Raw genomic sequence first — 16336 nt, forward strand, 5'->3', positions numbered from 1 at the left:
TTAGAGGTGTCAGCAGGACACCCAAGTAGAGATGTACTGAAGGAAGGAGGAAATGCGAGACTGCAGAGAAGGTATGAGGTCAGGGCTAGAGAGAGAGATCTGGGAATCACCTGTGTAGAGATGATAGTTGAAACTGTGAGAGCAAATGAATTCCGTAATGGAGTGGGTGTAGGTGGAGAATAGAAGGAGATCTAGAACGGAGCCTTGAGGGACTTCCACAATTAAAGAGTGGGAGGAAGAGGAGGAGTTGACAAAAGAGAAAGAGAAGGAACAGTCAGATAGATAGGAGAATGTATAACAAGTTCCCAGGGTGCTATAAAAGTCTCATCCCATTATATTTTTATGATGCATTGTTTAATATAATGCAACAGATTCTGTGGATGTACAGTAAAATAATTGTCTGTCTGCTGAAGGGATTAAAAAAGGGAAAATCATTGCTTTTAGCGTTGATAGTAGGTCCTTTTGTTAAGGAAGAAGAAAGTAGCACAACTACCTGTTTAAAAGCAAAAACAAAAATGGAGGCAATTACATAATTGATTGACTTTTTATCCTTGGCTTGGCAAGTTTTATCCCTTAAGAAGGAAAACTTTAAATGTCTGACAGGCTAGGAAATATTAATTGACCCTCAGGGAGTAATAAGTATTCGGAAGAATAAAAAATAATGTGTGTACGTTCAAAACATGACAGCAACAAGTCAATTAAATTGAGTTGGGCTGCTAGAGTTTTGGTATTCATGGAAAGCCCAAACATTTATCAGTCACATTCCACATGACAAACTTTATTTCACTTCATAGTAGGAAAAAAAGACTTCTGTGTGAAATCATGGCAAAAACAAAGCTAAACAACTAAAATACATCAAAAACCAAACTTTATTTTATCTATAGCAATACAATTTACATATTAAATAACACTATAATAGAGTAATTTGATATAGTTTAAACAGAACAAAAGAGAAAATTCTTCAAGTTACCAAAAAAAAAAAAACCCAAACTAAAAAACACCACATCTTTTCCAAATGGGTCAATGAGACAAAACTTTATTCAGTGACTGATTGGGACTAATTCCTATTGCACACACTGACAATGGAATTCAGAAAAAAAAAATCCAGCTTTTACAATCACTGCCCCAAAGAAAGAACATGTTTAGAGTGTTTTGTGTTTTTTTTGTTTTTTGGTTTTTTTGGGGGGGGAATGTGATGATGATACTCACTACTTCAATAGACAGAAAATTTGATTTCACATATCCACCACACACACACAAAAGAAAAAAAACTATGAAGGAGTTGAAACTAGAAAAAAATTAGCTTTATATGAAAATATAAAATTCTATGATTATATACCATAATACAAAGTTCCCAGAAGATGCAACAAAATATTTACAATTTTAATGATTTTTAGCTTTTCAATAATGAAGTAAAAGAAACATGAGTCAATGTGAAGGCTGAGTTCTTTAGAAACAATGGCTGCTTACTAGTTTCAAATGTCCTAACTCAAGAGTCACTACCCCAAATGTTGGAGAGTTGTGACATTTTATAAAATTGAATATCTCCTTCTGGAGACCTGTTCTTAAAACTCAAGATCGTTTTCTAGAAATGAATTATCCTCCGTAGAAAATGTTTCCTTTTGCAAATATTTAACAAAAAAGACTAAAAACAGTTTAACAGCTAAGACAAAGTAGAGGCCAAATACCTTTTATTACAATTCCGTCTTGATTTTTTCATGCCTTCTTCCTACAGACAATCAAGCTGAAGACATTTATGTCAGGATGGCAACTAAGGGAAAGTGCAAAGGGCTAACAAGAAGTTTAATTGCAGCTCTGGCAAAGCAAAAAAATGCAGGCATTTTCCATTCATATAAAATTCACTGGCATCATTTGAACATTAAACTTCAGAACCCAGGAGTTGAGAATGAATTTTGGAGTGACTACTAAATCCTTAAGACAACTACATTTTGATTATTATTCTTTTATTTTGCTGAGAATTCATAATATGTATCTTTGGTAGAATTGGTGTTTATATTTTAACTTTTAAATATAATAGATCTGTTTTGTTGTTGTTTTTTTAAAAAAAGCAAAGAAAAATTCATAAGAAGGCAGTTGTGCTATGTCTTTTAAAGCAATGAAGGTTATTCTTCTAGGGTTCCAATCCATCACTCTGGCTATTACCACTCCAGGGTTCAGAAATAGGAAACAACAACCCCCTTGCTTGCTTGGTATGGACTCCCAGTTGAACCATAAAGACTTAAATTAGTCAGATCAAGTGATTGACTTTTTTGTTCCTTCCAAAATTCTTATTATTATGCTTTGTAATGTATTTTCAAATGGAAAAGAAGAAAATGTAGGAAGTTTACAAAGGCTAAAATAGCACTACTAAACCTGATGCCCAAAATGAACTGCCACTTGTCTTAATCACTCCAAATCAATTTTGGAAGATTCAATTGTGTGGTTTAATTAGGACTGCATTCCCCCAAACTTGTATTTAATGCAGGGTCTTGTGGTCCTGTATACTCTTAAGAGAAGAAAACCAATTTTCCCATACCAGCACACTTCAATTAATCATTGCTATTCTCTTTTCTCTTCAGTGCAAGGGATAATAGCCTTGTTAAGTAGTTGAGAATGTACTTACATCATTTATAACATTCAGACTGCACACTCTCCTTCAGGATTTTCTACTGCTGGAAAGATACTGTAGGCATGCTTTGGCTAATAACCCATAAAACAAAAAGTAGCGAAGGGGTAAACTTCTAGTGGTGGAAGCAAGGAACAGCAGAATGTTCCCATTCTCAATGAAAAATGTATGGACCACTTTGGCAAGTTAGACAGATGGCAGTAACTCATAACTCAGTGGATCAGGATCTGTGAACTTAGGTCCTGCCCTTCTATAGACATGCACTTTTGTTCATTCATGAACTTCACAGAGAACTTGAAAACACCCCCCTACAACATGACTTCTATACTATGCATTAACCAGCTGTCTTGCATTTGATCACAATGCTTACCCATAAGCTGATTTCCATGTAAAAATGTCACAGAAAGTCACAGAACAGCCGTTTAAGTTATTTTCTCTCTAAATAGAATAGGCACACACATTTTCTATGCAAAACTTTTGAACACCAACTATTTTTTACCTTTACCCAGAAAAGCATTGAAATGGGAACAGTGTTTAGGTAGAGCAAAGCATAGACACAAGAGTAGTAGTGAGGCAGTCTAGAATTACAACATTTAGTTTCCAAATCTATATGGAAATGAGTTCATTTACATTAAGCAAATGCACTATGCAATTAAAATAACTAAATACCTCAATTAACCCTCAAATCTTTTCCCCTCTTGGACCTCAGACTTTCAGCCCAGAGCTGGACAAATTCCACCTTTAGATCATTTGATGTCACCAGCTGGATATTTCCCAGCATTGACCATAGAGGCATGGAAGCCTCCAGAGCCAATTAACTAATGCAAAACAGCAAATGCTTCACATTTGCTCCAGATTTGAGAACCCATGATGCATATTACCCATCTCAGGCCCCAATACTTATGTTTAAAAATCATTCAGTTTTGTTGAATCTTTGCAATCGTCAGACCAAGGCAACCCATTATTGCTGGCAAAAGCTGGACTCTGTGGGATCTCCAAAGCCCAGGTGGATTGATTCCTGCCAGTTTCAAGGCAATCCCTAGTCCATGAGTTGATCATTTTGCACGTAGAGCACTGTTAGAATATTGACTGTATAGCAGCAACTCTAGGCCACTGATACCACTGTGGTCAGACTCAGAAGAGCTAATCCTACATAAGGATATGCCATAGTGTGGATATTTCAAACGACCAGATGTTTGATCTAACCAGGCCTGATCATATGTTGAAATATATCTTTAACTATGATGTTGCTATTCTTAAAAGGCCCAGTTCTCTGCTGATAATTTTCCTTCCTGAGGAAATCCTACATCTCAAGCACTAGAAGAACTGAGATCTGGTAAGTTGACTTTCAGTTTTCTAACAAAATGCGCAGAAATGATAGCATGTGTTTTTAACAACTAATTAACCCAAGCCTCCTCACACTTTCTGGAAGGCAAAATCCTCTTGTGTTGCAAAGGATCAGAATGATTCCAGACTCACCAGCCAAGATAGCTTTCTGGGGCTATAGACAATGATTTGTCAGTATCTTTGACTTGAGTCATTGTGTTTCTAATGCTGTGATGTGCACAAAAGTTAGTGCACCTGAAACAGTCCTGTCTACTTTTTTGCTTATAGAAAAAGTAAATATGCCTTTTGATAAGGGTTCTTTACATTTCCAAACAGCAGATTTGTCTACAAAATATATGTACTAATTAAATGTATGTTCAACAGCCCAAGACTTTTGCCAATCCAGTATTGTTTGTTCTTAAAATGATCTGTAAATTATACCTCATTAAGGAAAAATCAGATTTCTATGGTAGGGAAGATGTAATTAAGAAAGTCATAATGACAAGTTTGGCAAAAAAAAGAAGAAGAATGTAACTTTATAGGTAGTTTTTATTAGATTGCTTCACCAGTAATATGGATCAGTACTTTACTTTTAGCACTAGTTTCAAAATTACACACCTGTAAAAATGGCACCTAACAACTGAGATTAAGAAACGTCCACCTTCATTCTGCAACATACCACTAGGTATGATGTTACATTCAAAAAGCATTAACAAAAATCAAACTATTTGATATCTGAGTTATGTAAAATATTGCTCCCTCTCTGTTTTAAAAAGAATAGCCCAGATTGTAGGGTGTGGCCTTTTTTGATAAATTGTCTACAATGCAGGTAAAACAACACATTTTCCATATGATGCTGTCAAAATTGTAAAAATAAAGTTAACGTTTAGTTTCATGGACATGATTGGGCAAGTTAAAGCTCTAAATTCATAACTTTCAACCACGTCCTACATGTTTTTGTAAAACTTGCCAGTGTAATCTTATTTGATAAATGAGATTCTGAAGGAAGCGACTTTGCCTGCTTCCAAGTTCCCCAGCAGGTACTTGATCTGCAATTATACAGATGTAATTGGTTCAACTCAATGACTTTTTACACATTGTCAGTAGCACTGAATAATCTGCTACATTTGAAAAGAAAAGATACCGTTTAGCTGCTCTATTGGAATAGAGAAGGCATTCAATATTTACCAAAGTGTTTGGAAAATGAAAAGAAAAGTTTATGGGGAAAAGTTTATCATGTTGTCTTAAAAGAATCCATCTGGTATAAGAATTCAAAATAGATGATTCGTGGTTCATTGCCCTTAACAAAACTTCCCTGAATTTAACTAAAAAGTAGCATGTGTGTTGTCATGGAATGTCACATCAGGGTTTGCTTTTGTATGAGAATATTATAGGCAGTAACACTGATCATATAGTGCAAACTAGGTAAAACTGCGTTTCACTGTGTGAAATAAACAGAGGTGCAAATGTTCAGTAGGATACCATTAAGACATAAAATGGCAAAAAATAAATATCAAAACTTTTATCAGTGTAAAAAAGTAACTGGGTTATTGTATAACCTAGATTCTGGCAAAAAAGGCCTCAAAAATTTCTCTGTCTTCCGAAGTTCTACAAAGTAAGTGCCCTTTCAGGATTCCAATTAAACCAAGGACTCCATGCTTTCGGCAGGGTCTGACTCATCGGTGATCAGAACAGCACCATTTTTGTCCAGTGTCATGGGACCATTTCCATTTTCTTTAGTGCTGACCAAGCTGAGCATTGCTTTATAGACAAATTGGTATTGTTCCTGTAAAATGAGAGAAGACAATAATTTTGATTGATATTTTGTCAAAAGTTGCTAAAAATATTTCAGGTATTGGTTGACTGTTTCTCATCAATGGTAAAAATATGTAGGAACCACACCTTCTGACAGAAATGCAAAAGCAGCAAGAATGATACTAAAAACATTCTTTTTACCATGATGAAATCCACTACATGGGGCCATAATAATTGAGATGAATAATGTAACAATATACTTTCATCTTCCGCTAGCTCTGTACAGATTTGATTCTTAATTCCTCCGTTCCCTGCCCCCCTCCCATCCCAGAGTGAAATTTAAGGAAGAGACTGGCCTTTTGGCATGCAAAGAAGGGCAGCAACTAGGGGGATTGGAAAGAGGAGTGTGTCAGGTTAGGGTTGTAGGGATGGAGGGAAAAGCAACTGGCTTTGGGGACAGCGAAGGAGAAAGGTGAGGAAGGATTGTGGGGAGAAGTGTTTTAGGTGGTACTCTGGAGAAAGGAGCTACCCGATGACCTGGCATTAAGATTTTTAGGGTATTTAAATCCCAAAATAAATGAGCCTCCTCTAACTTTCAAAGTTCTTCCTCTAATACCTAGAAACTCTTCATGCAGATTTAACAAGAATAGCGATTTACTGCCGAAATTGAGATGGACATAAACTCAACTTTTAGGTCCTTATTTCATGATTTTCAGAAACATGAAATAATATGCTATGTTTTCATTAATTTCATTCATTTACTGTTTCCAGCCAGTTCAGTAGGAGTAATATGCCATATGGCACTAGGGAAGCTGGCTGCAGCAGGGGAGGGAGGGAGGGAGAGGAAGAGGATCCTGAGGTTCCCCTTTCCCTCCACTTCTGCTGGCAGGCTGGCTCCTGTTGGGTGTGCTCAGTACAGTTTATTGGATGGGGAGCTGGTGGGGAAGAAGGAGGAAGGGAATTTTTCTATACATAGTCTCCACCCCTTCCTTGCCCCAACACCCAGCTGTAAACTCCTAAGAGAAGTCCAAGGCAACAATAGCTACAACAGCTACAGTTTGGAACAAAGAGCCAGGCTGCTGGCAGAGCCTTGGGAGGAGTGGTCTCAGTTGCATTCTTCACATGCTGCAATGTCTTGGCTGTCAGAGCTGGGTGTGTGTGTGGGGGGGGGGGGCTTGGTGGGGGGGGGTGGTGCAGCATTTCCTTTCTGTGTCTCTTCTCTGTATCTCTTTCCCTCATGCCTTTTCCCTCCAATCTTGAATCACTGTCTCTGTTCCATTAAAAACCCCACCAACTGCACTGATAAACAAAGTTCTTTTAATAAAGATTAATGGATCCTTGTAGACTGTAAGCTCTTCCCATAGACTGTAAATTCCTTGTGGACAGGGAAGCATCTACTAATTCTGCACATGGTAAGCACTCAATCAATACCATTGATGATGGTGTAGGTACAACATAAGCAGAACAGACCCAATCCCTGTCCCACGCGGAGCTCGCGGTCTAAGTAGGAGGGAGAACAGGTGGCTCAGTGGCAAGAGCCCAGGCTTGGGAGTTAGAGCTCATGGGTTCGAATTCCAGCTCTGCCACTTGTCAGCTCTGTGACTGTGGGCAAGTCACTTAACTTCTCTGGGCCTCAGTGACCTCATCTGGAAAATGGGGATGAAGACCATGAGCCTCATGTGGGACAACCTGATGGCTCTGTATCTCCACCAGCGCTTGAAACAGTGATCTGCACATAGTAAGTGCTTAACAAATACCAACATTATAAGAGAAGCAGTGTGGCTCAGTGGAAAGAGCATGGGCTTAGGAGTCAGAGGTCGTGGGTTCTAATCTCAGCTCCGCCACTTGTCAGCTGTGTGACTTTGGGCAAGTCACTTAACTTCTCTGTGCCTCAGTTACCTCATCTGTAAAATGGGAATTAAGACTGTGAGCCCCATGTGGGACAACCTGATCACCTTGTATTCCCCCAGCACTTAGAACAGTGCTCGGCACATAGTAAGCGCTTAACAAATACCAACATTATTATTTATTATTATTAGACACAGGGAAATCAGGTTGTCCCATGTGGGGCTCACAGTCTTAATCCCCATTTTACAGATGAGGTAACTGAGGCACCGAGAAGTTAAGTGACTTGCCCAAAGTCACACAGTTGACAAGTGGCCGAGCCAGGATTCGAACCCATGACCTCTGACTCCAAAGCCCGTGCTCTTTCCACTGAAATTATTGAACTTTACTAAGTGCTTAGTATATTGCCCTGCACTCAATAAGTGCTCAAAAAATGCCACTGATAAACATCAAATGGAGTTAAGATAACATTAATTTCATTTCCTTCATTTAGGTCATGACACTGAATTAGGTTGCTGGTCAATTTTGTAAAGTATATAGTTTTTAATGTGTGGCCCTCAGTTGAATATATAAGCACATTGCCAGCTCATCCCCAGGAATCAATCAATCCTCAGGAAGTATATGTTGAGCACTTACTGTGTTCAGAGCACTGTATTAAGATCTTTAGAGAGGTACAGTAGAGATAGTATACATGATTCCTGCCATTAATTAGCTTATAAGTTAGGAGCAGAGACAGTCACTAGAATAAATTACAGTTCGGGGGAAGCAATGGAGTATAAAGATATGTAAATGAGTGCTATGTGGAGTGGGGGTGTGAGTATCCAAGGCTTTGGTGACACAGAGATGCTACAGTGGTAGTAGTGGGGAAATAGTGAGGAGATGAGAGGTGAATAAGGGAAGGCTTTTTGCAGAAGATGATAATTGTATTCATTAAGCACTTACTATGTGCTAAATACTATATTAAGCATTGGAGTAAATGTAATAATCAGGTTGGACATAGTCCTTGTCCCACATAGGAGAGGAAGAACAGGTATTTAATCCCATTTTACAGATAATGAAACTGAGGGCCAGAGAAGTTAAGTGACTTGCCCGAAGTCACCAAGAAGGCAAGTGGCGGAGTTGGAATTAGAACCCAGGTCCTCTGACTCCTAGAGCCCTGCTCTTTTCCACTAGGCAACACGGCTGATGTGATTTCAGAAGGGCTTTGAGAAACAGCATGGTGTAGTGGATAGAGTATGGGCCTGGGAGTCAGAAGGTCATGGGTTCTAATTCTTGCTCCGCCACTTATCTGCTGTGTGGCCTTGGGCAAATTACTTCACTTCTCTGTGCCTCAGCTCATCTGTAAAATGAGGATTGAGACTGTGAGCCCAATGTGGGACAGGGACTATGTCCAACCCAATTTGCTTGTATCCACCCCAGGGCTTAGTACAGTGCTTAACACATAGTAAGCACTTAATGTAAATGCTTAATGAATGCCATAATTATTATTGTAGCACTTCTATACTCACCCCAGCCCCACAGCACTCAAGTACATATCCTTATCATTTTCCCCCATCTGTAATTTATTTTAATGTCTGTCTCTCCATGGAGACTGGGAGCTCCTTGTGAGTAGGGATTGTGTCTACCAACTCTACGATATTGTATTTTCCCAAGTGCTTAGTCCATTTCTCTGCACCCAGTAATTGCTCAATAAATATTAATGGGAAAAAAGTGGTCTTTGGGAAGCAAAGGGTGAAGGAGTTACAGGCAGGAGGGAGGGTATCAGCAAGAGGTCAGGATTGAGAGAGATAAAAACAAGGCACCTTCTTAAAGTACTCTCCAGTAAGAGCTCAGGTACTGAGTTAAACTGGCTCATTGCTTTTCCCTCCCCTAATTGCAGGTGAAGAGTATTTTCTTAAATATTACTTAGACTGTGAGCTCCATACTGTGTCTGACCTGATGAACTTGTATCTACCCTAGTGCTTAGAACAGTGCTTGACACATAGCAAGTGCTTAACTAATGCAATAAAAATAGAAATTATTATTATATGGGTAACAGGCCATTTGTGGAGATAACACCTTCTTCAGCTTTCCTCCCATATATTCTCCTCCATCTAATTTTCCAGCATAGTTGACAACACAAACATCCTCTGCATTTCTCATATGAAATAACCTTGGCATTGATCCCTCCCTCTCTCTCATCCCCCATATTAATCAAATCCTGCTCTTTCTTTACATTTCCCAACTCTACTCCTCCTCTCCATCCAAGTCAACTAGCCTGCATCAGTCACCTCACTGATCTTCTTGCCTCCAGTCTACCTCTTCTCCAGTCCACATTTTCACTTTGCTGCCCAGATCACTTTTTTAAAATAGGATTTTTGCATGTCTCCCCACTCCTCAAAAACCCTGCCCAGTGGTAGCTCATTCTTCTCTGAATCAAGCAGAAACTCCTGACCATCAGTTTTAAGGCACTCAATCAGCTCCCTACCTCCTCCTTATCTATCCTCTTCTCACATGTCCTACTTAATTCCATTCAAGCTAACCTACTCACTGTGCCTCATTCTCATTTCTCCCCCTGCTGACCTCTTGCTCACATCCTCCCAATTGCCTGCAACTTCCTCCCCCTTCATATCCAACAGACCACCGCTCTATTCTCCTCTCAACTTCAAAGCTCTTCTGAAATCTCATCTCTTCATCCTATACCTTCCAAGATGTCATTTCAGCACTTCTGTGCCTCCTTTCTCATTCCTTGCTCTGTAGCACATATCTTTAGACACTAATACTTCCTCCTAGCTGTACTTTGTCTCTTCCTCCATTCGCTTGTAATCTCCTTGAAAACCAGGATAATAATAATTATTATGGTACTTGCTAAGCCCCCTCTCAGGATCACATCTGGAGAGTTTCCAGCATTCCACTAGTCCTGGCTATGATAGGGAGAGTCAAACAGAGGCATATCCATTCCATTTCCAGCTTGAGCAGTGGCTAGTGAATGGAAGGCAATCTGCTACATTGAATGTAGTGGCTAGTGAATGGAAGGTAAACTCACCTGTGCTGGGCAGCAGCGGCATGGGAGAGAGTCAAGGGCAGAGACTCAAGTTTACTGTGTGGAAGAAGGCAATGGTAAACTACTTCCTTATTTTTACCAAGAAAACTCTATGGATACACTGCCAGAATGATTGCAGATGGAGAGTGGGGCGTTCTGGGTGAGATGTGTCCATGGAGTCGCTCTGGGTTGGAGATGACTTGACAGTATACAAGACAACTTGTTAAGCCCTTCTGTGTGTAAAGCACTGTTCTAACTGCTAGGGTAGATACAAGTTAATCAGGTTGGACATAGTCCCTGTCCCACATGGGGTTTACACTCTTAATCCCTATTTTGAAGTGAAGTGACTTGCCCAAGGTCACACAGCAGACATGTGGCAGATCTGGGATTAGAACCCAGGCCCTTCTGACTCTCAGGCCCATACTCTAAATCAACTGCTTCTTGATCATGTATACTTTATTATACTCTTCCAGGTGCTTAGTGTTCTGCACACAGGTGCTCACCTCCTCCAGGAGGCCTTCCCAGACTGAGCCCTCCCTTTCCCTCTGCCCCATCTCACTTCCCCATTCCCCCTACTCCCTCCCTCTGCTCTACCCCCTTCCACTCCCCACAGCACCTGTGTATATTTGTATATATTTACTACTCTATTTTATTAATGATGTGTATATATGTATGATTCTATTTATTTTGATGGTATAGATGCCTGACTACTTGTTTTGTTTTGCTGTCTCCCCCTTTTAGACTATGAGCCCACTGTTGGGCAGGGATTGTCTTTGTCTGTTGCCCGAATTATGCATTCCAAGTGCTTAGTACAGTGTTCTGCATATAGTAAGCGCTCAATAAATCTATTGAATGAATGAATGAATGAAATACTATTGATTAAGGAATGGCAGGTACAGTATACTGCCCCAAAATATAGATAAAAATTGACTTAAATTTTAACTGGACAGTTAAATGCCAATTTTTTATACTGGCTTGTACCTACTTAAAAGTTCTGATTGCTAACTTTCAACCTGTCCTTAGCATATGAAGCAGAATGGCTCAGTGGAAAGAGCCCGGGCTTGGGAGTCAGAGGTCATGGGTTCTATTCCCAGCTCTGCCACTTGTCAGCTGTGTGACCTTGGGCAAGTCACTTTCATTTCTCTGGGCCTCAGTGACCTCATCTGTAAAATGGGGATGAAGACTGTGAGCCCTACATGGGACAACCTGATTAGCTTGTATCTACCCCAGCCCTTAGAACAGTGCTTGCCACATAGTAAGTGCTTAACAAATACCAACATTATTATTTGCTAATCAGCATATTTAAAGGGGTCTAAATTAACACCTGTGGATAATGCATATGATGATCTCAAGTAGGAGTTGGCAAATCTGGGCAAGGATTTGGTTGGTATGCCAGCTTCCGTACCAGTTATTGTATGACTTTCCAAACTGTATGCTTCCAGGCCAAAGATCTGCTTGGCCATCCCAGATCTCTTGTCACCAGGTTCCCATTCCCCTGTGGGCAGTGATGTGGCCAGAGGTGAAGCACACACATAGAATTAGAGTTCTGTGGACATAATGCTCATTTATTCCCCACTTCCCTCCACAAGAGGATCTCCATTCTTAGCCAGTACTCCATGAACAGACTTAGGTGTCAGTCAGCAACCCCAGTTTCCCCTTTATCAGTGGTTCTGTCTTATCCTTGAATGTGTCTGTCTTTTAGTTTCCACTCTCTAAATGTACTGGGTGATAGATAATGGGGGTGATCATCCTTTGGTATCATGTCATAACTCTCCTTGGTTAGCTGGGGCAAGATGTCTGTACTGGTTCCTGCCCTGAGATTTCCCTTACAGAGACCAACTTGATAACCAAATGGTAGGAGGCTGCATAATCTTTTTTATAGTCCTAACAGTTGCATGTTACAGGTAATGAAGTTGCAGGTTTCAAATGTGTGGCCTTATAGAATTGTATTAGGATACATATCTACAGAAAAGACCATAGGAGAAACCTTTCTTTAATGAAAAAAGTGACCTTTAAATGGTATCCCTCCCCAATGCCCCTGCAAAAATACCCCCCAAAACACCTATAATCAACACTGTCTTAGGAAGGGTGTCACAAATAAGGAAAATAATTTTCACATAACTACTTACAATGTCTGTAAATACTCCAGGTCTCATAAGATTAATCATCTTTGCCACCTGGAAAACATCAACTGCATTTTCATTCTCCAACTGCTGGGACAGGGTCGTAAGGGCACAAAGCATTCCGGCTGACACTGCTCCATACCTGGAGAGAACAAGATTTCTGTTTTCAGACCCAGACAACTGGCACAGACATGTCAGGCCCATTATAGGGAAGTCATTGTTCAGGATTCTTGAAAACTAGATGGATTGAAGTAAATTGGGCTGCCTCTGCATTGGCCAAGTTATTACAAGATGTATGAAAATTGTGTACTGTTGCAGTGATGTCTACATTTCCTTAAGGCAAGATTTGTTATCACGTTCTGTTTTGGGCTTTCACCACCAGATGAAAAAAGAGCATCAGCCAGATAGTAAAAATATTCAGCTGCCAGCACAAAAGCTCTCAGCTTGCATCTGAAAAAATAAATCAAACCTCCAAATATTTGAATGGATTAAACTTTTGAACTAAACCAGAAGCATGCACCTTGTAATCTATACTGATAATTTTTAAACCCAATTTCACCTAGAAAGGATCACTCTTTGACCTTGGAAAATCTTTCATCTCTATATACTCACAACTACCAGCAGTATAGCCTAGTGGACAGAGCACGGGCCTGGGAGTCAGAAGGACCTGGGTTCTAACCTCACTCTTCCATTTTCTTTGTGACCTTGGCCCAGTCACTTCACTTCTCTGTGCCTCAGTTCCCTCACCTATTAAATGGGGATGAAGACTGAGCCCAAAATGGGACATGGACTGATTCCGACCTGATTAGCTTGTATCTACCCCAGTCCTTAGTACAGTGCCTGGATCATAGTAAGGTTCTTAACAAATACCATTAAAAAATACAAGCAAAAAACCCCCACTGCTCTTTAGAGATAGGCATTCATTCATTAGTATTTATTGTGCACTTACTATGTGCAGAGCACTGTACTAAGCACTTGGAATATACAATTCGGCAACAGATAGAGACAATCCCTGCCCAATAATGGGCTCACAATCTAATCGGGGAGACAGACAGCAAAGCAAAACAGAACAAAACAAGACAACATCATCAAGGTAAATAGAATCAAGGAGATATACACCTCATTACAAAATAAATAGGGTAATAATATATACAAATGAGCACAGTGCTGAAGGGAGGGGAAGGGGGAAAAGCAGAGGGTGGGGGGGAGCAAAGGGAAAGCGGGGCTCAGTCTGGGAAGGTCTGGAAGAGGTGAGCTCTCAGTAGGGCTTTGAAGAGAGGAAGAGAGTTAGTTTGGCAGATGTGAGGAGGGAGGGCATTCCAGGACAGTGGTAGGACATAGGACAGTGGCTCATCTTCCTGCAGAAACGATCTGGGCATGTCACTCCCCTTCTTAAACAACTCCAGTGGTTGCCTATCAACCTCCGCTCCAAACAAAAACTCCTCACTCTAGGCTTCAAGGCTCTACATCACCTTGCCCCTTCCTACCTCTCCTCCCTTCTCTCTTTCTACCGCCCACCCTGCACGCTCCGCTCCTCTGCTGCCCACCTCCTCACTGTCCCTCGGTCTCGCCTATCCCGCGGTCGACCCCTGGGCCACGTCCTCCCGCGGTCCTGGAACGCCCTCCCTCCTCACCTCCGCCAAACTGATTCTCTTCCCCTCTTCAAAACTCTACTTAAAACTCACCTCCTCCAAGAGGCCTTCCCAGACTGAGCTCCTCTTCTCCCTTTACTCCCTCTACCACGCCCCCTTCACCTCTCCGCAGCTAAACCCTCTTTTCCCCCTTTCCCTCTGCTCCTCCCCCTCTCCCTTCCCATCCCCTCAGCACTGTACTCGTGCGCTCAACTGTATATATTTCCATTACCCTATTTATTTTGTTAATGAAATGTACATCGCCTTGATTCTATTTAGTTGCCATTGTTTTTACGAGATGTTCTTCCCCTTGACTCTATTTATTGCCATTGTTCTTGTCTGTCCGTCTCCCCCGATTAGACTGTAAGCCCGTCAAACGGCAGGGACTGTCTCTATCTGTTGCCGACTTGTTCATTCCAAGCGCTTAGTACAGTGCTCTGCACATAGTAAGCGCTCAATAAATACTATTGAATGAATGAATGAATGAAGGACAGTGGTAGGATGTGGGCCAGAGGTCGACAGCGGGATAGGCATATAGGCATGTATTATCCCTGTTTCATAAGGAAATAGTGACAGAGGGCTTAAATGAATTCCATCCAGAAAGCTATATTGCAGATCACATGGAAAATCTCTAAGGGAAGCCAACACAACCTAAGGGTACCAAATTTGGCAGCTGGGGCTGTTTGCAGTCAATAGCTACCTATGGATAGCTGTGCTTTCAAACCAATCATGATGCATTTAGCATCTCAGAGACCTACCTTTATGCATCTTCCCTCCCAAGCCCTGTCCTCTCCCTGACTTCCCTATCACTGTGGATGGTACAAACATTCTTCCCGTCTATCAGGCCCGCAACCTCGGTGTCGTCTTTGACTCGCTCTCTCGTTCACTCCACACATCCAATCTGTCACCAAAACCTGCCGGTCTCACCTTTATAATATCGCCAAGATCCGCCCTTTCCTCTTCACCCAAACGGCTATCTTACTGCTACAGGCTCTCGTAAAATCCCAGCTAGATTACTGTGTCAGCCTGCTCTCTGATCTCCCTTCCTCCTCTCTCTCCCTGCTCCAGTCTATTCTTCACTCTGCTGCCCGGCTCATCTTCCTGCAGAAACGCTCTGGGCATGTCACTCCCCTCCTTAAAAACCTCCAGGGGTTGCCTATCAACCTCCTCACAAAACAAAAACTTCTCACTCTAGGCTTCAAGGCTCTCCATCACCTTGCCCCTTCCTATCTCTCCTCCCTTCTCTCTTTCTACTGCCCACCCCGCACACTCCACTCCTCTGCTGCCCACCTCCTCACCGTCCCCCGTTCTTGCCTATCCCGCCATCAACCCCTGGGCCACATCCTCCTGCGGTCCTGGAACGCCCTCCCTCCTCACGTCCACCAAACTAATTCTCTTCCCCTCTTCAAAACCCTACTTAAAGCTCACCTCCTCCAAGAGGCCTTCCCAGACTGAGCTCCCCTTTTCCCTCTGCTCCCTCTACCCCCCCCACCTCTCCACAGCTAAACCCTCTTCTCCCCACTTTCCCTCTGCTCCTCTCCCTCTCCCGTCCCATCTCCTCAGCACTGTACTTGTCCGCTCAACTGTATATATCTTCATTACCCTATTTATTTTGTTAATGAGATGTACATCACTTTGATTCTATTTGCTATTGTTTTAATGAGATGTTCTTCCCCTTGATTCTATTTATTGCCATTGTTCTTGTCTGTCTGTCTCCCCCGATGAGACTGTAAGCCCGTCAAAGGGCAGGGACTGTCTCTATCTGTTAACAATTTGTACATTCCAAGTGCTTAGTACAGTGCTCTGCACATAGTAAGCGCTCAATAAATACTGTTGAATGAATGAATGAATGAATATTCTCCATTCCTTGTTGTTTAGACCTAGAAGAATAGAAAGGACAGGAACACAGAGCAGAGCTTTTGGGCTTGTTAGTACAGTGCTAAGGGCTTAATGGTTAGTACTTAGCACAAAGTAAGCACTCAATACCATTTACTGATGTTTCCTGACG

At 41.4% G+C, this 16336-nt stretch overlaps 1 protein-coding gene and 1 non-coding gene across 2 annotated transcripts in view; one reads left to right on the plus strand and one right to left on the minus strand.

Annotated features, from left to right (window-relative positions):
• Positions 1-851: 851 nt before the first annotated feature.
• PTPRG (protein tyrosine phosphatase receptor type G) overlaps positions 852-16336 on the minus strand; it is a 686752-nt gene continuing 671267 nt past the window's right edge. Inside the window, exons 28-29 of the mRNA XM_039910413.1 lie at positions 12704-12839; positions 852-5738 (exon numbers count right to left, since the gene is read on the minus strand). Coding sequence (XP_039766347.1) covers positions 5592-5738; positions 12704-12839 — 283 coding nt within the window. The 3' untranslated portion in view covers positions 852-5591. The remainder of the gene's footprint in view (positions 5739-12703; positions 12840-16336) is intronic.
• Positions 10406-10543, plus strand: LOC114806703. Its single transcript, XR_003754765.1, has one exon. It is a non-coding gene; the product is annotated as a small nucleolar RNA SNORA7 (small nucleolar RNA).

This window comes from Ornithorhynchus anatinus, chromosome X1 (genome assembly GCF_004115215.2).
Source record: "Ornithorhynchus anatinus isolate Pmale09 chromosome X1, mOrnAna1.pri.v4, whole genome shotgun sequence".
In the NCBI taxonomy this organism is placed as follows: domain Eukaryota; kingdom Metazoa; phylum Chordata; class Mammalia; order Monotremata; family Ornithorhynchidae; genus Ornithorhynchus; species Ornithorhynchus anatinus.